The following is a 21,813-nucleotide window of genomic DNA, read 5'->3' as shown; positions in this document are numbered from 1 at the left end:
TCAACACTTCTTCCTTTTCATCTGTACTGTCACCTCCCGTGGCAGTCTCACGAAAGAGCTCTGAGCAGCTCCTGTCCTGGTGTGGCAGCTCCCTGCTGTGTACCGCTGGCTTTGTTTTGAAGAGGTAAAGATGGACTTAATCTCAAGGCAGGAGTTTGACAGAGTTGTCTGTATGGGATACGCAAAGTGCTGGCACTGCTTTGGTGCAGACAGTTTTGCTCATCAAACAGAGGAGCTTAAGCGATTACTGTCTCAGGTGCTGGTGATCCAGGCTAAATGGTTGCATTTCTGTTAAGCAGAACAAGAGCACTCATACTCAAGGAAAGTATCTCAGCTGGGGGGTTAAACTTCCCAAAGCACGTCTGGATTGGTAGAAGTGCTGATGGGAGATTAATGTCACGGTGCATTTGGTCATAGCAGTCATGAAAAGGAGCTTGGCTTTGAAAATAGAAAAAAAAAACACAAGGCTTCAAAGCAAAACTCTGATGGCTGTAACTGGGAAGCAGCTGCTGGAAGCTGCAAGTTGAAATGCTAATAAATCATCCTGTGTCTCACACTGAGAACTCTTACCTTCCATTCTGATACGTGAAGTTAACATTCTGACTTGTCAAGCACTGCTTTTATTAGTTTTCTTTGTGTTTAAAAGCACTGAATTGTCTTCCTTAGTGGTCTAAATGGTTGATTTCAGTGTGTTCAGGATTCCAAGACAGCGAAATTGTTACTTTTCAGATCATATGCTGCTCAAACCAACCAGAATTAACAGATGTTTGTCAGCTGAACTTGAATGGTTTGGATCAGGCTCAAAGTGAAACACACAAGGAGCTCTGAAGCTCTTTGGAGAATGCAATGCACACAATTTTCCACTATATGAGGATTTAAACGCTTTAACAAAATTGAGAGGTGAAGTAATTAGCAGTGTTGATAAGCATACACTGACATCCTTTAAAAGCAGTAAGGAGAGAAACGCATCGCAACTGGATGCACTGAGTTGTCTGCTAAGAGCACCATTAGCAGCCTTAACAGGAGCACATTCTTTCTGGTTTTTTTTTCAAGGATGCGAGATACTGCAAGAAAAATAGAAGAAAAGTATTTTTCCAATCTTGCAACACATGTTGAATTTCTTCCAGTTGAATGGAGGTCAAAACTTACCCTCGATGGAGGTACGTTATTTGGTTCTTTGGTTGTTCAGTAGCTGCAGTCTGCAAAACTGTCCCCAGAAGTTTCGTGCTGTATTCTTTGCCTGTGCCTTGTTTGGATTTTATCTTTCTCCTGCGTGTAACTTAAGTCTCTTTTCTTTCAGACACTGTGGACTCCATTACTCCCGACAAAGTACGGGGCTTGAGGGACATGCTGAACAGCAGTGCCATGGATATCATGTACTACACAAGTCCTCTTTATAGAGATGAAGTAAGTGGATTTTTTATCTAAATTTAACTAGAGCAGGGCAGAGAGGCTGAAATAAACTGGATTTAGTATTAGTAAAGTTTCCTTCTGAGACCGTGAACTGAGCAAAGGCTTCCTAAAGGAGCAGGAGCTTAAATGCATTTTATTTAGATTGCACAAATAAGGCGTCAGTGCCACAGCAAGTGGCATTGCTTTTGTCACGTCCTGCTACTCCTCACCTCGTGTGTCAGTGACTGCATGCAGCATGCCAGGCTCAGGGATTCCCATTGTCAAGTTGTGGTTGCATGTCCATCACCTGGATTTGACAGCATTCCTCCTGGGATTTGAAAGAGGAGCAGCCAGGCTTCTATGCCAGATGGGCAATAGAAGTGTGTCTTTTGGTATTCTGCAGTAGAAAATAGTATTATGTGTGCAAGCATATAATATATGAGGGTGATATTTAATATCACTGAGAATTAATCAGCTTTAAAATCTCCTGAAAGACATTTTACCTCTGAAAGAGCAGGGATTCTGGGTTCTCCCTGTCAGTGAATGTGTAAAGTGTCTGGAAAACATCCAGCATGACGATCCTCATATCCTCATCCCTGCTGTTTAGGGACTCTAAGTTCAGTATGTATTTTAGAGAAATTAAATGAAAAGCTGATGTTTGCACTTCAAGTAATCAAAATAGAGAGTTTTAATGGGGGAAAAGTAGAAAAACAACAACTATAATCAGTGTGGTTTTAGAGCAGAAATGATTGTCTAAAATGGGTCTTTATCAGCAGATGAGAAACAGAAAGGTTTTTCACAGCTTTTTCATGCATCTGTGTATTCTGAGCTACAGAACTCCTTTAAGGTGAGATCCTTCCTACCTCTAACAAAATCCTTGGACATGTGCCATTTCACTTCATTCAAATGTAAAGTCAGATGGGCCAGCAGCATCTTTAAACAAACCGGTTTTAATGGAGGTGTACACTCGCCTTGCAAGAAAGGCAGGACCCCACTCAGCCACTTGTTTGTTGGTGGCTGTTTGTATCCTGGAAGTTGCTGTCTTGTCTTCCTGTGTCTCAGTAGGCACACATGCTTTACTCTGTTCAGATGTAGTGTGGCCCCGTTCAATAGAAAAGCTCAAAGGTAAAAAAAAAAAAAAAAGTACCTCAAAGATAAAGTACCCCAAGAGCATCCTTTGTCACACATCCTGGAAGAGCCCCATGGGGATGTTTTATGAGTAGTTTCTATAGGAATTCTAGCTTTTCCTACGTTGGCTGTGTTATAAATGAAGTAATTCTAATCTTTTTGCAGCTTTCGTGCCCCACCTGCATGGTTTGACTTAGAGGTGAGAGGTGGACGAATACTTTCAAAGCTTACTTGAGGCTTTGATGCTACCTTTCATTAAAATTTGATATGTTTAAGTACTTCAGACTGTTGACACAATTACCAAACCTAAAACTGCTAGTAATACTGATTTTGGTTATAGCAGCCATGGCTGTGAAATTGCCGTGAGCCTTTTAAGCTTCCAGTGCTAGATATAAGCATACTGAAAGCTGTGCTCTTGTTGCTCAGTAATGCAAAGTTTATTGTTCAGGGCTTCTGGGTTCTGAGCTGTGTATCAGGTTTCTTTGTTGTGGAACTGAGAGCAGCCTGAGCTGAGAAGAAAACTTCACTGGCAGCTCAAAAATAGATTTTTAAAGTGCATTAGAGGCTCGGCATGTCTGTGGACGTCTCTTGGGCAGTGAATTAGCAAGCAAAGGTTAGGTATGCAGGCCAACGGTGCATGAAAAATTTAATTTGTTGCTCAGTAGAGCTGTAGTTTTACAGGTGTATCACATCCCTGAGGTATGAGAATTGGCAAATACAATGAGTGTACTGTGGCTGTGCTTAGATCTGATTACAGAAGTTGTTTTCTTCACTTAATCAAGTGAATTTTCCTGAAATGTTTGCAACAATGCACGCGAGATTGCCATTACCCTGCCTTATTCAGACTGCACCAATAAATCTTACACCTTTCTCAAAGCAAAGTTGGACAGTTTGAATAGCAAGCTTTTGTCCAAAAAAAAAAAAAAAAAGAAACAAGAAAGCAATCTTACAGGTCTAATGTTAAAACCTTGAAGAACAGGTTCCTGAAATGAATGCCTGGGATGCAGGTTTGCTGCTTCACTCAGCTGTTCCTGTTCCAACCCTGAGGTACCAGGGATGCAGCTTCTGGACTGATGCCATTATTTCACTTGGAGTTGTGTAAGCTTCCACTCAATACACAGTTCTGTTCATCTTTTCACCATTTATTTTGCCTTTAGCTACAGAAAGGAGGCTTGTATTTTTTTAGATACTGCTCCTCATCCCATTTCATTTCCTGTGCACAGACTGAACAGTGTATTACCAACTGAGCACTCCTCTGGGAAACCAGCAGATTTTTTTCTTTTTCCCCAATGTTCAGTGTTCACTTTGTTCCAAGTACTCATTCCAGCTGAGAAGAGAGCCTTGTCTTCAAGCATTCACATGGTCACATGCAGCTCAGAATTAGTATGCTCACCACTTCACAATACCAACCCACTTCTTTGTGTTCTGTTGGCACTCCTGAAGCTTTCCATGCAGAAATCTTAGAATCCTAGAATGGCCTGGGTTGCAAAGGCCCACAATGCTCCTCCACTTCCAACCCCCTGCTGTGTGCAGGTCGCCAACCAGCAGCCCAGGCTGCCCAGAGCCACATCCAGCCTGGCCTTGAATGCCTGCAGGGATGGGGCATCCACAGCCTCCTTGGGCAACCTGTTCCACTGCCTCACCATCCTCTGGCTGAATCTTGAAAGGAATGAATGAAACTTTGCTATGCCTCATGAAATAAATTGAACAATACAGTGAATTTGCCCTAGAGAAGAATAAAAGCTGTTATCCACCTGACAGCACTTAAAAATACTTTGCTATTAATTATTTTCTAATTCAAAGGATTTTCCCCACATCTGGAATGTAGCCATTGCTTTAAAGCTTCTGACCACTCTTTTAACATCTTAGAAAGGGATGTTCAAGTGGATATGTGTTGAAGAAAGAAAAGGAGAAGCTTTGTTGTATTGGCTTTCACCATAGATAGTAGTCAGCTCCTCCAGATGCAGCTGGATTGCTCAGCAAAGCGTTAAGGGATCCTGGCAGGTAACCCCCTCTCTGATTGCAGGTATCATTTTCTCCTGCAACACGATAGAATATCCCAAAGGTACCTCTTACCTGTGATGTGCAACGTGATACCAGCCAGATATCAATAATTCAGCAAGCATCTCGGGCAGCCTGGGCTCAGAGCTCAGGATGGAGGATGTTTGCAGCCCACAATTCAGCTGTGGCATTTGTGTGAGCTGAGCGTGGTGTTGTGCAGCTCCTCATCTACGCTGAGGTCCCTGAGTAAAACAGGCTCCCTGTTCAGATATTGCACAGATGCCAACTTAGTGCTTTTCTTTATCTTCTGATGCGTGCATGCCTACCTTGAAATGAACAACTTCACACCGATCGTGGTCTTCCTGGTGCAAGACTTTGCTTCACACTCACACCACTGTAGCTTCGTATTTCTTTAATAATAAATGCTTCTGGCAGAGATTGGAAAGCCTAATTGACACATTGTGAATTCAGCGTTGTCACCTTTGTTATATTGTTAAGTGCTTATTTTACTGGTCTTCGGTGTCCTTTCTTCCAGCCTAATTGTAATTCTATAAATTATTGATACGCAGCGTGGCAGAAAGTGCCTTTTGTACAGGCTGAATATTATTTCCACCCATCTTAGAAAGACCTTTAAAGATGTCATTCAGACAGTGCAACAGTCTCGGAAGATCAGTTGATGTTTATGGGATGCTTCTGCCACAGCTGAAGTGCAGGGAGGGCAGAGGGTCCTGCATTCCTCACCAGCTGAGGGCAGAGGGAATGGAGGCTCTGGGATACAGTGGCTGCAGGCTTGGTGTTGGAGGAGCCTGGCAGGCTGTGTCATGCAGCCGACCTAGCATGGCTCCACTGCTGTTACACATGTATTAAAATCAAGGGATTCATATCTGTGAACCTTGGCACTTGTATTCGTTCTTACAACAGGTTTCATCCCTCTGATACAAGGTCTGGCAAAGAAATGTGCTGCTTTCAGCAATAAAAGGAAGTTGTTTCTATGTCTTTCAAAAGGAGAAGGGTTTGAAGCAGGAAATCTTTAGCTGAGACTTGAGTACTGTCCTTGCTTATTCTGTTGAACCTAATAGGGAACTGCCTGCCAATGCTTTCACGGCTTGATTAATTCATTTGATTGTCAACTTTATAAAGTGGTTACTGGATCTGCTTTCTGTGCAGTCTTGAATACTGTGACTTGGATACGAATGGCTTAGGCTCAGCTTCTCAACCAAACACAGGGTACTGAGGGAGGCGTTGAGCTGTGGGCAGATCTGTGCTTCCTTTTTATGTAAAATGACTAACAGATGAAGCCATTCCTGCCTGTTCACCCCATGAAGTCTCATTCTGGCCTCTCATCTGTTGTGACACACTACTGGCACCCATCCATCAGGATATATGACAGCTTTGTATTCGGGAGGGTCAGCAGCCTCCCACCATTGTGTGCTGCCATGTTCTCCTGGTTCATGTGAAGCAAACTCCTTTTCAGTTTTTCATCATAGAATCACAGAATGGCGTGTGTAGAAAAGGACCACAAAGCTCATCTAGTTTCAACCCCCTGCTATGTGCAGGGTCGCCAACCAGCAGACCAGGCTGCCCGGAGATTTATCAATCTATCCTTAAGCAGCAGGTTTTTGTTGGCTCTTAAGGACCTTATTCTACCTCCAGTAGGCCAAAGCACTTTCTTATTGCCTGCTTGTACAGGTTTATACTTCTGAAGTTCTCCTGGCACTTGGAGTGAGCTGCTGACACAACTCTGTTCCACAGATCTCTTTCAGATTGTTTTCCCACGAAGCCTACAGAAACATTCCTGCCGTTCAAGCTGGAGGGGTGCAAAGGTCGGGTTTCCTGCACTCCCTTTTGATATGTAGCTATCCTTCGAGTTTTTTCCTCTTGAACTTCAAGCTGTTCATGTGACAAGACTGTCCAGTGATGAGCACCTATGGAGAGGCTAGAGAAAGGCCCTGGAAAGTTACAAGGGGAGTTTGTTGGAGCTGACTGCTGCCAAAAGAGAACCATCAGCAGAGCCCAAGACAAGAGCAGCTTTTGTTATTGTCTTTGACAGATCAAAGAGCTTGAGGCCAGGGAGCTGCACGCAGTTTTCAGCTGCGAACAAGTCACTGAAGTTTTGAGTAGCAGCCATGCAATGTCCGTGTCACTTCTGTGCTCAGGGTGCCAGCGGGGGTTTTGTACTCCTTGTTCTCTTGGAAGAACCCATTTCCTCTATATTGAGGGCAAGTATTATTTTCTATCCTGAAAAGCCAGCTTTTGTCCCAGCAACCGGCCTGCTGGGATGTGCAGGATCCTGCCTGGAGCTCCTTGGTGTGGACCAGGAGGTGTTTGTCTGCCTTGTGCACAGCCAGTTTCCTTCTGCGTTGCAAGAAACAGGAGTGCTCATCTATGCTTGAGTCTCACAGGGCTTCTTTCCATCCGAAGAGAAATGAACAGCTGTTTCACATGTCGGTGGCTGTGATTTAGAGGCTTATTATTTTCCAGCTCAACACAGGATGCAGTTAATACCTTCGCATAGGAGCTTCAGCCGAGAGAGGCAGCAGCTCCAGGTATTTCACTGCTTCCACAGTTACTTATCCCCTTCATCTTTCAACAGTCCAGGCTTACCCAGGTACCCAAGAGCTGCTTAGAGACATGATCCTTCTGCCTATGTAGTCAGCATCTTCACAGAATCATTAAGGCTGGAAAAGACCTCTGAGATCCCCAAGCCCACCCGTCCATGCCCACTGCTCACATCCCTCAGTGCCACATCCCCACAGCTCTGGAACACCTCCAGGGACGGTGACCCCATCACTGCTGGGCAGCTGTGCCACTGCAGCATTGCTCTTTCTGAGAAGAAATTCTTCCTAATATCCAACCCAAATCTTCCCTGGGGCAACTTAAGGCCAGCACCTCTCACCCTAAAGTTGTTTTGTTGTAGATGAGAGCAGCGCGAGTCCTCTGACTGAGCCTCTGGCCCTTGTTCATAAAGCATGTACCCTTGCCACTTGAAATCCTCAGTGGTTGGATGGGCTGCTATTTTTCTACACGTTGGAAGCAATGTGGCAGACAGGCATGTAATTGGAAATCAGACAGGATTTACGGTCGGATCAGAGCAGGCCCGGTGATCCATTCCTGTACCTTGACTGTCAGTTGGTTTGCCTTCCCCTCAGACTGCAGGAGAGTCACTCTGGCTCTCCACAAGTGTGCAGGAAGATTCCTTGCTGGGCTTTTATTCAGGCTTGTGAAGGTCATAGAGCGTTTAACCTCAGTTTGTCAGAATCAAAAACAATGACATCTGAGCAACTTGATCCTGTGGGCTTCAGTTTCCTACATGGGAGATGCGCTGGCAAAAGTTCAGCTGATAAAGGAAGCTCCAAGCAACTGGATTGACTTCTCATGGAGCTAAAAGAGAATCGCTCCCCAAAGAGCTGCACAGTGGGTAGCAGCGTGCTGCATCTGCTTGGTCCCCGTGGCATTTTTCTTCCTTTGCTCTGCTTTGCTGAAAGCTTTGACTGCTGGCAATCAAAGCTCTTGCTTGCCCTTTGGGACCGGAATAAAACATGTAGGAAATGCATCCATGACTCGAGTGTCTTTACTTTTGCACTTCTGAAAATGCAGTAGTGCGTATTGGCTCTCTATTCAGTCTGAGGATTGTGGGCTGCTTAGTGTGCCTGATTATGACTTGCTATAAAGTCTTTGAAATTTGACTGCATTAAGGGCTCCAGGCATTGTAAAGCTTGCTTTTATTTGTCTTTTATGCATGAGTGTTAGTGGCACATCTGCATGCTTCATAGCACTTTAATCCTACACCAAACTTTTGCACTGAAATAATTGATCTGCTTACTGTGCTCAGGATTTATTTCTCCCAAAATCACAACAGGGAGAAAGAGCTTTCCTAGGAAGCAAGACAGAAATGTTGGAAGATTTTCGGTACCTTTCTTTCAAAGGTTGCTGCATCCTCAGACTGATGCAGTCGAAGGTGCAGCTGGGGTGCAGGGATTTGATGTGGCTGTTGCTGAAGGGTTAGGAAGTGTTCCTTTTGCTGCAGTGGTTCAGTCTGTTCCACAGGCTGGTTGCTTTTCACTGGTTCCTCCTGGAAGAGCTGAGCAGAACAGGCAGTGGATTAGCCATCAGAGCAGCAAACAAGGTTTGTGGGAGCAGCTGCAGGAAAATATTGACTCAGTACTGCCTTTTGTGGGGGTATTTGAGCTTGTTTAGTCTGTGAGAAACTTTTAGGAGATGATGATAACGCGTTGGGCAAGCATTCAAGGAAACTCAAACCTTTTTGTGGGTTAAGCCCTACCCAAAGGGCTGGGGAGCAGCTGCCAAAGGATGGCACTGGAGTAATGGCTCTTTGTCAATGATAAAGGTGGAAATTGGGAGGGAGGAGGCAGGAGAGGAGGTGGGAACAGAGAAAGGGTTCTGTTCATGCTTGCATTCCACTATTTGTGTGGATGCCCCATCCCTGCAGGCATCCAAGGCCAGGCTGGATGTGGCTCTGGGCAGCCTGGGCTGCTGGTTGGCGACCTGCACACAGCAGGGGGTTGGAGCTGGATGAGCACTGTGCTCCTTTGCAACCCAGGCCATTCTGTGATTCTATGATTCATTCTATGAACCAGTGATTTACAAACCCTGTGTGTCAGATATCTAGTCAAATTAAGTACTTGTACTCTGGTTGGCAAATATAGAGCTATTTGGAAACCCACAGACAGTTTCCTAGACCATGTTTTTGTCTAAATCCTTAATAACAACAAGTTTCTAAGGATTTGGACACTTGTAAAGAAGACTGGACATAATGTCCAACCTGAGCTGTCTTACTCCCCAAAGCAGCAAGAGAACATAATCCTATAACGAAACACAACAATGCCAGAAGGTTATTGCCCACTCTGTGCCTATGGGCTGTAGGCAGACTGATGCAATATTGTTCCTGAAAGGAATCTGCTTTTGCAGGGAAATAGGGAAGTAGGGTACAGAACTGTTGAGTAAGTTGGGCAGTGCTCTGGGAGCACTGAGGGACGTAGCTGAGTTGTTGTGCACCTTATTTTTAACTTTCCATCAAGGAAAAAAAAAAAAGTTGCTAATGTTGAGATAGATTGGGGGTTTCAGAACTAGCTTGTTTAGGATTTTTAAAACAAGATGGCATTACTCTTTTCCCCCTTGTATAGATAGAGTACCTGGGAGCCACGGTGAGTCTGGCGCTGGAACATGGCTCTTATGGGGAGCAGCTGAAGCAGCTGGGGTGGGTCAGTGTGGTGAAAAGGAGACGCAAGGAAGACCTCAACACCCTCTACAACTCCCCAGCAGGAGGTGGTGGTGGAGGTGGGGGTCAGCCTCTTCTTCCAGATAACAATGATAGGACAAGAGGTGATGGCCTCAAGTCATGCCAGGGAAGGCTCAGATTGGATATGAGGAAAAAATTCTTCTCAGAAAGTCTGGTGATGCACTGGCACAGCTGCCCATGGAATGGTAGAGTCTCTGGAGGTGTTCCAGAGCCATGGAGATGTGGCTCTGAGGCCATGGGCAGTGAGCATGGTGGGCATGGGTTGGAGTTGGGTTTGGGGATCTTAGCGGTCTTTTCCAACCTGAACGATTCTGTGATTCTCTGCTGCCTGCACTGAAACCAGGAGCCAGTGCTCCATCCGGAGCATCCACTGTGTGCCTGGGGTTGTGGGCTCCCTGCTGAGGGCCCTGTGGGCAGAACATAGTGCTGTCTCCTTGGGGGTACCTGGAAGCCAGCCTGGAAACTGCAGGAGAGCAGCGTTCCCCTTTTTCCCTGAGTGCTTGGCAGTAGTCCTGGAACACTTTGATTTCAACAGATCTCTGTTATTTTGTTCTGGATTGTAATCTAAAACCTTTTTTTTTTTAATGGAGAAAGTGCCAACCAGCCGAAGCTAGTCCTGATTGCTATTTTCAGCCCTTGCTAAAAATCTCTGCCTGTTTGTTCACGTGTGAATGTATCTCCCAACGTCTGCACAGTGCCAAGCGCAGTAGGCAGCATCACAACAAAAAGACTTGAAAATGGGAATGTTGATGCTTATTTCTCTGCGCTGCTGCAAGGCTTTGTTAATCATTTCACAGTGCTTTCAGGCACAGGGCTTGTGTGGTTTCTATCTCAGCAAAGTGTGTATCAAACACTGACAGTGCTAGCGTCATTCATATTTATATTCAGTAATGATTCAGACACTTGAAAAATCATGTCCAAATTACATGTTCTATAGCTTTAATTTCCTGTTGTTAACAAGGGAATGATTTGCAATTTCATGTTTGTCCTCCTCTATGCAGCCTGGAAGCATTGCTCAGTTTCTGTGTTGAGTATTGCAAGCAAAGCTGCTTTCTTTTTGTATTGCCTGTTTTCCAAATCTTGTGTCTTTTAACATTTCTCTCTAAAAAAAAGATTGCAGTGAATCTTCCTGTTCGTATATACGTGTACACTACTATAGGACTTGAAGCAGATTAACCTCTGGGAGATTCAATTAGGACCAAAATAGGGCCAATATGTATTTATTATGGTAGCATCATAGGGTTAGCTTGTGATGATTGAGAACTATGTTGCATTATTGTTTTTCCCCCAAACCTCCCAGTAATCTATAACCAGAAAACATTTTCTTAGCATTGCTTATATCAAATGTTCAAATTCTGGCTCTGCTTTTTCTCATTTGTGCTTTTTCTCCCTTTGTATCTTCCTTTTGCCTGAGATGAGACTGCTTTTTTCCTGTATTAGCATTATTTCATTCAGAAGAAACATTACATAGGTGCAGCATGGAGGAGAGGAAGCGGAATAGGAAGCTCTGGTCTGCTCGTACATGAGCAATGAGCAGAATGAATTCAAGTATGCCTTACAAAGATCCAAAAGCAATTTGGGGTATTTTCCCAGTTACACAAACTGAACATGATGCTTGTCCTACGTGCATGCTCAGGAGGCTGATCTATGCGCTGTGTGAACAGGAGCAGTAAGATACGTTGTTATTAAACTTCTTCCTCACCACCTTCAAACAGCTTGTCAAGGGGCTGCAGCAGGAGCTGAACCGCCTGTACACACTGTTCTGCTCTCGGAATCCAGAGTTCGAGGAGAAAGGAGGGAAAGTCTCCATTGTGTCCCACTCTCTGGGCTGTGTCATCACCTACGACATCATGACTGGCTGGAACCCGGTCAGCCTGTATGAACAGTTGCTGCGGAAAGAGGAGGAGGAGCTCGAAGACACTTGGATGAGTTATGAGGAGCAGCGTTTACTTGAAGAACTTTACATAACCAAACAACGGTAATGCATCCACTTCTGGTTATGAAAGGATAAAACCACAGCCCTATGTGACACCCTTTGGTGTTTCCAGAACCCACCACAGTTCTTATATTTTGCAGCTGATGTTCCTCTGACGATGCTGAAGGGCAGTGGTAAATGCTAAACGCAGAACTAAGCGGACAGGGAGCTTGGCAGGGCTAATAAGAGCTCTGAATCCATATCCTACAGACTATACCAAACTCAAACAAGCAGCTGCTACTCACTGCCCAGATGCACTGGGAGCTCCTTCTAGCCAAGAAGAAAGGACAGGGTCAGGCCATGAGCCCTGCAAATATTTGAGGTGTGCAGTGAGCTGAAACACGCAGAACCTGAGCAGTGAAATGCCAGGGTCTCTAGAGAAAAATGAGAAGTGTTCTGTAAGACTGAGCTTGGAAATTGAGCTCCACCAGCTGGGTGCAGATGTTGTGGTTGCTGTGATTGGGCTTAGGGGATTACTGCTGTGCTGCAGATCATTTACCAGTTTCTGCCTGCTGCCATTTAGAAATGTTAATGCAGTTCTTAGTGCAAAGCAGCACTGCCCACTGTGACAGATTGGATCTTGGTTTCATTGTCTTGCAAGTGTTGGTAGGGATTCTCAGTATGAGGTGACCATGTAGATAATCACTCTGCCCCCACAGTGTTCAGGTGCTTTCTCTGTTCTAACCTGGGTTTCAGGGTACTGTGAGACTCTATAGACAGAGAATCTAATGATGAACATGGGAGCATGAACTTCAGTCTTTCCAGTGGTGCTTTGGAAATGTTAGTATTGCATCAGATCCGCTCTGCCTGAAATCAGTATGTGTGTAATTAGGGATTGGTACAGGACATCTCTAACAGCTGCAGGGCTGGATAAAGTGTGGTCTTTCAGAAAGCAGAGAAGTAAGAGACCCAAAAATCGTGCCCAGGGGTAAGGTGACCCTACAGGCATACTACTAATGAAAAATTACAGTTTTTATACCCATGCTCCAGCTCCTTGGGTATGCACAGAAGCATTTCACTTTTCATCCCCATTAATCCAAGTACCATTTGACACAGGCACTTCTGTGATAGATAGAGTGGCTCCCGTGTTCGCAGACCATCGTAGTGTCATTCAGTCTGGAATGGTAAAGGATGCTTCTATCTTCCAGATTTCTGGTGTTGCAAGGCTGTCAAACATGTAGTGGACTTCTGAAAATACTTACGCCTGAGTCAGGTGTGTGACAGCATGCACAAATATACTACGTTGTAGAACGTGAGCATATAAATTTTATTTAGTGGAACCCTTCAAGAGCAGCTCACAAGAGTGAAGAATTCTGCATGCCTTCTTTTTTAAGACCAAATCACATTCATTGAAGCATACTAACTGGTTGAGAGGACGACTCTTCAGAAAGCTTTAGCTGCAGACTAGTATCTTTCTAATCAGGATGACAGAGGTTAACCTTCATATTTTTGCTTGCAGAATGCTTTAGGAGATCTTGAAGGGGTGCTTTTTTCCTGCTTTGAGGAGGGCATAATGCTGGGTTAGGTGTTGTTCATCCCACAGACTGGTGAAAGATAAATGACCTTTTTTAGAGATAGCTGAAAATGTGAGCCCCTGTCCTTCAGATATTCCACTACAGTACAGAACTCCATAGTGGGCCATGGATTTTCCCATGGCTCTGGCTGAACAAAACAAACTAAAACCAGGCGATGTGGCTGCAGAAAGCAAGGAAGCAGGAGATGAGTCACCTGCTCCTGAGCAGGGAGGATGGGCAGATGCTTGGGGTGATGAATGTCGTGATTGATTCCTCCTGGGGTCAGAGAAACAGGATTTCACATGCATTGATTCTTAATCAACTGGCCGGCCTCAGAGGAAGAAACAACGCAGTCACTCTCTCTGCCTAACAGACAAACTGTTGGACCCTCCATGAATGCCTGTTTGGATCAGGTGCCTTAATACACCTGCATTGTTCTGTCTCAGAAAGATCTCCTTATTTTCCAGGTTGAAAGAGATAGAAGAGAGGTTACAAGGCTTAAAGGCATCCACCATAGCAAAAACACCTGTCTTAAAATTTAAGGTATGTATATCTAGATTTTCACTGAATGTCCTAATCACACTAAAAACACACTTGCAGTTAGAGTTATTCTACTTTCTTTTTTTTTCCATGTCACTAGGCATTGGTAAAATAGCATGAATGTGTGTGGATGTACATAAACATACTCCTACATTCATGTACTACTATTTCTTACAAATATATATGTTTCTGTGTAAATACATAATCCAGTGTATGAGTAGCTATCACACTACACACACATGTGGGAAGGTAAAAACCATTTGACAAATTGCACCAATCACATACCTTGAAAAATTGTACTTCTACTTTGTCAATTGATCCATCTCCCTTGGGGACTGCTTCTAACACATCACACCTCTGAGTCAGTGATTTTCCTCCAGCAGTGGATTTTCCTTCAAAGTTACTCTGGCCTGACAGGTAGGACAGGTTACTTCTAGACTCGTGAAATAGACTGCTTGCTAATTGGCTCTGTAAATTGCTAGAATTTCATATCATTGGAAAAAGACATTTCTAGCTTTGTGGTGGGATGTGCAATGCTTTCTGGTTGCTCTGCTATATCCTAAAATATTAAACAATAAAAATGTGACATGGTAGATAAGAAGAAAATAGATTATTGTTCTTAACTTGCCGTTTGTCTTTCCTTCTGAATTCAGAAGCACTCCCAGAAGCCAAGGTCAATCTTCAGCCGTGAAAAAGGGGAAACTAACTGTAATTCAATTTGTCATAGCCTCCTTCTTTTATCACAGCTTAAAAACGCAAGTTGTGCTATTATCTCTACCATCAAAGAAGCTGGAGTCAGACATTCTCCTCTTGCTCAGTGCAAAGATTATTCTTCACTCAGCTGTGTTTAAACTGAAGTTTTCTTTGTACAGATGCTTTTTAGAGGGAGCAGGAGGGGAGGGGAAAAGAAAGCAGAGAGAAGAGAGAACTATATCCAAATTACTCTTAGGTATTTCCCATTGATGTGCATCCTTTTTCTTACCCTTACCTTTGGAAAAAAAAAAAAAAAGATATTTTGTTTTTTTATGTCAGTACTCCTAGTGTATAGCAAAGCTAATGATTCCTCCTGCTTGAGTAATGTGCATGGGACAGACCTCAAGGGGAAGAAAGGAGACCTCAAGGGGAAGAGGAAGGCTTTCCATGAATGTGATAGCAAGGTGCTCCTGCCAAGGGAGGATTTCTGCAGGATGTCATTGAGAGATGATTGCTCATCAGCAAGCTTCCTGAGGGTAACTAGCTTGTTGAAAGAAAAGTAACTGCTTTATAGGCTCTGACTACCAAGCACCTTGGCTCTTGGCAGACAGAGCTCTAGTAGGATCTTGACTTGTTATTCACTGCAAGTGCTTGATCTACAAATTGCTTTGAGCTGTGCAGTGCAGGAGACTGGAGTCTTTGATCCCTGATCTCGTAGGCTTTCATATACAACCAAGTGGCTACATGCAGTGTAATGAAAAGGACTAGCCAGAATATGAACATATGGGAAATGGTGTAACACCTGCTTCTGCTTAACATTAAAATCAATCCATTAGGTTTTCTGTTTGTGAATCATAAGCAGGAGAAAAGTGTTATCCCGAAAAGTGGTGTTCTTAAAAATTGCTTCTCTGCTAAACATTTACAGGAATATATGTGGAGTGCCTCAGTCCTGCTTCATGCAGGAACACCAAAATTGATAGATGCCACTTTGCTACAGTGCTAAGTATCTAATGACTGCAATTTAAAGGGCTTTATTTTTGGAAGGCTTTAGCATTGGTATTGATTTATTGCCACCCTTTAAGGTACCCTCCAATTGGTACTTTGTCTTTGTGAACTTTACCAGAGATGGAAGATCATGTTGAAAGCTTGTGCATGGAAGAAAATAATACAGCAAAGAATGCTGTGCTCCAAGAAAAAGCATCTGTCTGTGGACAGTGTTAATGTTTATTGATAGAAACGTGCACCTTGTGACCATTTAAATTATTTACCTTTTTAAGGATCTTTGCACGAGGAGAATTCTGGGAAGTATCTGCTAGCAAATGTCAGCTGGCAATCGCTCTCTGATTTCTTTCTGAAGCAGAAAGACCATGAGTGTGCACTCCAAAGGCTGTATCTAGGCACGTCAGATGGACAGGGTTAGAAATTATGGACTCACTTCAAAGGATAACACAGTGAATATCTGTTTCTATCGTATTTGAAGATGAGAAAGCTTTTTGTCCAAACTGCAGAAATGTAAGGGTCTCTGTGGAGACGAATTGAAAGAAGAGCTGCTTTGAACCAGACTGGAGTAACACTACAGATGACAGTGATCTGTGCTTTGCAGCATATGACATTGAATAGCTTTGCTGAGGACCTAGGGCTTTTTTCCATTGAATCGGAGCTTGGACATTCTTTTGGAAGGAAGAGGTGGAGTACCAGTGCCAAGTCAGAGGAGGAAGAATGTTTTGTTCAATGCTGGAATCTGGTAGATGAAACGGACCATTATTTCCACACCCTCGCTCCGTGTGCTGACATATAGGGAAGGCGTGTGGGAATCCAAGCATTCTCCACGTGCACCCAGCAAGAATGAAGTCGTTCCTCTCACCAGTTGAGTAGCAGCACGCTGATAGCTCCTTGGTTGCAGTGCCTTGCAAACTGGTGCTACTACTGGGAAGGTTACAGTGAAGCTGTTATAATGATCAAATTAATTTTTCATATAAGAAAACATTTTAAAGGTTAAGAAGTAATTTTGACTTTGAAAAATATTTTTGACTACAGAGTTTTATATTTGATGTTCCTAGGAGATAATGTCTGAGGATTGGTAATGGGATACAAAGGCATTCACCTCTTGGTCACTGTTGAATCCTGGCCCACCTTGGCAGTGACCAAAAGTCATTACCACTGATTTGTGCTCAGTGATGTATGTCAGATGGGTTTATGGCTGCAGTGCAGGTTTGCTCTACCTGCCTGGCAGTGCTGAGGGCAATCCTTGCAGAGCAAGTCATAGCAGCTTTGCACAGCGTGAGAGTGAGCTGCAGGGTAGATCAGTGTGCTGTGCTCAGGCTGTGGTTCTGTTTGTGATGTGTGACACTTCTGATGAGCACCATTCTGTTCACTTAACACCAGATATTTGTAAGAGGTTGTACATAACACCTGCTTGTATGTGTGTGTGACTACCAGGAGGGTTTTCTGTAGGTCATCTTCAGTGCTCAGTGTAGCTTGCACTCCTGTAGCAAAGTGAGTCAGGGAGTACAAGCTGAGGATAAGGTTATGGAGCTGTGGTGAACTTTGAAAAATTGCATGAGAAGCAGACTTTAATGATGTGAAACACATCACATTTCTTTCCTTAGTGTCTTCTGAGTTCTTGCATTACTCCTTCCAGTGTTGATAGACTTCTTTCAGTTCAAATATCCAACATAGTTTTCAGTTCTCAAACGGTGGAGTATCACAACATGTAACTCTCACAGCAAAAAAAAAACCAGGAAACTTAACTTGTTATGTTATACTATGTATATTACAGTGCTCTTCCCTGTTTTAATTTACCAATACTGTGCAAGTCCCTTGGTTGAAACAGAGAGAAATCAAATCCAGCCATGTTACAAAGCATTATTTCCACCCTCATTAAAGCAAATGAAATCTCTCCTTAGGTTGAGAATTTCTTCTGTATGGGATCTCCACTAGCAGTGTTTTTGGCACTGCGTGGCATCCGTCCAGGAAACAGTGGGAGTCAAGATCATATTCTGCCCAGAACAATTTGTAACCGCTTACTAAATATTTTTCATCCAACAGATCCAGTGGTGAGTTGTAATTGCAGTTGCAAGCTTTTACCTTTTTGTTTTTAAGTGTTGGCTGCGTGACAATGAGTTCTTCAAAGTGTGTGAGTCGACACACGAGTGTTCCTGCACAGCACTGGCTGTTAATGATTGCTGTGCAATATCTCGGGTTGTATAACAGTTGAGTAACGTTTGCTGCAAATAGTTGCCTATCATATATTTTGCTTCTTTTCAAATTAATAAGGGTAAAATTTGAGTGTACTCAACTTGCTTTTTTGCAAAGACGTGAAAAGTTCCAACTTGGGTTTAACTTGCTGGCTTCCATTAAATGTCATAGATCCAAATCTACCACTGCCATCATAAAAAGGCTTCACAAGCAGTTCACAAAATACTGCAGAAAAACAAAGGCGCCGTTGTTTTCCCCAGGGGAGTAACAGATTGTTCGAGGGCGGGATAGGCCTTGGGAAGGAAGTATTGGTATAGCTTTGTGCTGTCCTTATGCTCTTCCATAGGCAGCCAGTGTTAGCTGTCATCAAAGGCAGGATGTTGGGCCTCTGATCTGTACAGCCTTGGCAATCTCTTTGACAGGAGTCTGACTGAGGAGTTTCATGCTTTCCTATCCAGACTCTGGGTAGGAAGGGGTATATAGTTTTCAGTCTTGCCACTCAGTGTTTTCTTTCCTGAATTCCTCTTGCAGGCCTATAGGTTAGAACCTTTAATCCTGAAGCACTACAGCAACATTTCACCAGTGCAGATCCACTGGTACAACACCGCAAACCCTCTACCTTACGAGCATATGAAGCCAAGTTTTCTCAACCCAACAAAAGAACCTACCTCAGTTACTGATGGCGAAAGTGCTTCAACTGTACCGAGCCCAACTACTTCACCAGTCATGGTTCGGCGCCACTACGGGGAGTCCATAACCAACATAGGCAAAGCCAGTATACTGGGTAATTGCTCTTTGTCCTTTTTTCTGCAGGATCTTCTCACAGAGCATCACTGCTCTGTGGTGTTTAAGGTCCAACTGTCAGCAAGTCATTCTTGCCTGTTTTCACTGCTTGTTTTGTGTATGTGCATTGCTTGTTCTAATCCAAACTAACATTTACTTTGAAGAAAAGACAGTTTACATTAATACATTGAAGTCAAGGAAAGGATGTGTTGCAGGGAGAGGATGTGGGTCAGAGAGTTTATGCTATTGCCGCTTTATTGTTGTCTGCCTTCTTATGGTAACATCCTGAGGGCTTCATATAATTTCCACTGTACTTCATGGAAAAATATTTTGAAGCTTGTTTTGTGTTTGCATTCTGTGGTATTGAAAAGCAGCAGAAGAAAAATCACTTCATATAGGTTAAATGGAACCCAATACTTTGTAATTTTACCAAGGGAAATTCGGGCTAGTTCACTGTGAAATCTGTCCCTTTCTGCCTTTCTGAATCAACTTCCCGAATCAGAGTAAGCCCTGATTTAGTAGGGCTTAAAATCACTTTCACTGGAGCTTATATTTGAGCATGCACATGCAGTTTTTGTTGACTCAAGGACTTTCTTTAGCTCTCTGTGTGGGATCTGGAAGAAGGTTAGTGTGACCTAGTGCAAGAAGTCCTGCCAACCCAACAAATGGAGTGTATGAAAGCAGTTCAGTCCTTAAGTGAAAGCATGCAGCATTTCAAAGCAGCGTTCTCTCACAGTACACTGCTTTTTGCTGTTTTACTACAGCAACTTCAGTGTCTCGTCCATACGGTGGCAGCAAAGTCAGGAGAAAACATCTCAGATCTTTTCCTAGCTTTTACACCTTTCTTCCTGAGCAACCAAAGGAGTTGTATTGAAGGATGATAGAGTATTTCTAAAGCTCTGTAAGAGTTATTTCATCATGAGACCACAAACAAAAGAAGTCTCTTAAATATTCCCTTGGGATTCTTAGGTTCAGAAGGTAGCATCACAGTTTGTCTTAAACTTTCTATAAAGGAGGAATTACAACACAGACCTAAAAATTCCGGATTCCTTTCTGCAAAAGCATTCTCATCTATTTTTTTGTTCCCCGTAACTACAGGTTCCAAATTACAGCCTTTGCTTGTCCACTAGATTAGCGTCACGATAAACAGCGTACACTTCAGTCAGATAAGCTGTTCCCACCCTAGAAAAGCATGAATAGTGTTTTCCATCACCCCGCTCTAATTGACGGGTACAGCGGCGGCTTTAATTTGCAGTTTGAATTGGCTGACCTCGTGCTTGTTTTCCTTTTGTTTGTTTGTTTTTGCTGAGCTCAGGAGCTGCGAGCATTGGGAAGGGCCTCGGAGGGATGCTGTTTTCGAGATTTGGTCGCTCAAGTACACAGACTGCAGAGCCAGGAAAAGATGGAGCGGAAGGGGACGACAAGAAGAGCACTGTGGGAACGCCGCCTTTCTCACAGAGCAGCGCGGGCTTCCTCGAACCCACGTGTTAGTGACTAGCCCACCTTACGTCCCTTGTGGGAACAAGATCTCCAGTGGGCTGCGTGTGTCTTGTGGGAGTGCTGAGCAGGTCAAGGGAGGGGATCCTCGCCCCTGCTCAGTGCTGATGAGGCCGCACGTGGGGTGCTGGGCCCAGTTCTGGGCCCTCAGTAGAGGAGAGGCCTGGGCATAGTGGAGAGAGCCCAGCGTGGGCCAGCGAGGTGCTGCAGGGCCTGAAACAGCTCTGCTGTGAGGAGGGGCCGAGAGCTGGGGCTGCTCAGCCTGGAGCTGAGGATAGTCAGAGATCCCATCCGTGTCCATTAATACCTGAAGGGAGGTGTGGAGAGGACAGAGCCAGGCTCTGTGCAGTGGTGCCCAGTGCCAGGACAAGAGGCAGTAGGCATAAACTGGAGCACAGGACATTCCCTCTGGCCATCACTCTGAGCTGTGCGGGTGGCAGAGCACTGGAACAAGCGGCCCAGAGAGGCTGTGGGGTCTGTCTTTGGAGATCTCCAAAAACCACCCATGCACAGTGCTGGGCTCCAGCTCTGGCTATCCCTCCTTGAGCAGGGCATTGGACCATGTCAGCTCTAGAGGTCCCTTCCAGCCTCAGCCATTCTGTGATTCTTTGAAGGCTGTACAAAATTACTGACTTTGTTCTCCCTGTTATCTTTTTTTTTTTTTTTGTCCTCTTAAAAAACATTTGTCTGTGTATTTGTGCCTGTCACATATACTCACACACATATATGTGTGTATGAGTTTTAGCTAACGAGACCTGTCCATCAGTAGTTTCTAGACTATCTCTAGGGAAAGCAAAATGATTGCTTCAAGAATTTCAGCCTCTGTAATGACATGAATTTATGTAAATTTCCCCACACATTTGCAGTTCTGAAGCAATCTCTATTTAAATGCAGGTATGGCTGGAAACAGAGGCCATCCTTGTCCTGCTCTGAACCGCCCAGAGCACAGACTGCAATTTTAGCAGCTGGGATTTTTTAAAAAGTACATATACTTCCTTTACAGACATTCATACTTTATTTTTAAACTTCTCATCGCAAGGCGGGGCTTTTGCAATCTAAGCAGTCACAAGTGGTAGCACTGTTGTATCTTGTGATTGCATTCACATGATGCATTGCAGTCTGTTGATTGCTGCCACTTCCAGCAGATAACTTGCCTGAGTCACTGCTGCGGACAGAGAGTTGGTTTTGAACTTCAAGGAAATGGAGTTGTGTGGCAGCCAGTATTGTGGAGCTCTTGATGAGGTCCCTTTGCATGGTGGCACGTTGAGGTCTCCTGCACAATTCCCACATCCCTCTTTGCTGAAATCCCATCTGCAATACTGTGTCCAGATTTGGAGATCCCTGTACAGGAAAGACAGGGAGCTGTTGGAGAGGGTCCAGAGGAGCCACAAAGATGGTCAGGGGGCTGCAGCACCTCTGCTACAAAGACTGAGGCTGAGGGAGCTGGGCTTGTTCAGCCTGGAGAAGAGAAGCTGCGGGGTGACCTCAGTGCAGCCTTCAGTACCTAAAGGGAGCCTACAGACAGGAGGAGAGTCAGCTCTTGGAAAGGGGAGATAACAGCAGGACAAGGGGAAATGGTTTGAAGTTGAGGGAGGGCAGATTTCAGTTGGATGTGAGGGGGAAGTTGTTTGCTGTGAGAGTGGTGAGGTGCTGGAACAGCTGCCCAGAGAGGCTGTGGATGCCCCGTCCATCCCTGGAGGTGTTCAAGGCCAGGTTGGATGGGGCCCTGGGCAGCCTGGGCTGCTGTGAGATGTGGAGGTTGGTGGCCCTGCCTGTGGTTTGGGGGGGGTTGGAGCTTCGTGATCCTTGAGGTCCCTTCCAACCTGGGCCGT

The 21,813-nt window shown here is 44.4% G+C and overlaps 1 protein-coding gene across 1 annotated transcript in view; it reads left to right on the top strand.

The window, feature by feature from the left end:
- The window catches only part of DDHD1 (DDHD domain containing 1), a gene marked incomplete at its 5' end in the record, with an annotated part of 63,115 nt that overhangs the window by 38,985 nt on the left and 2,317 nt on the right, over positions 1-21,813 (top strand). Inside the window, 7 exons of the mRNA XM_010712189.1 lie at positions 1,054-1,160; positions 1,301-1,407; positions 11,497-11,759; positions 13,738-13,813; positions 17,410-17,559; positions 18,233-18,485; positions 19,800-19,970. Of these exons, the coding sequence (XP_010710491.1) occupies positions 1,054-1,160; positions 1,301-1,407; positions 11,497-11,759; positions 13,738-13,813; positions 17,410-17,559; positions 18,233-18,485; positions 19,800-19,970 (1,127 nt within the window). The remainder of the gene's footprint in view (positions 1-1,053; positions 1,161-1,300; positions 1,408-11,496; positions 11,760-13,737; positions 13,814-17,409; positions 17,560-18,232; positions 18,486-19,799; positions 19,971-21,813) is intronic.

This window comes from Meleagris gallopavo, chromosome 5 (genome assembly GCF_000146605.3).
Source record: "Meleagris gallopavo isolate NT-WF06-2002-E0010 breed Aviagen turkey brand Nicholas breeding stock chromosome 5, Turkey_5.1, whole genome shotgun sequence".
NCBI classification, from domain to species: domain Eukaryota; kingdom Metazoa; phylum Chordata; class Aves; order Galliformes; family Phasianidae; genus Meleagris; species Meleagris gallopavo.
This window is presented reverse-complemented; position numbering and strand designations above follow the sequence as displayed.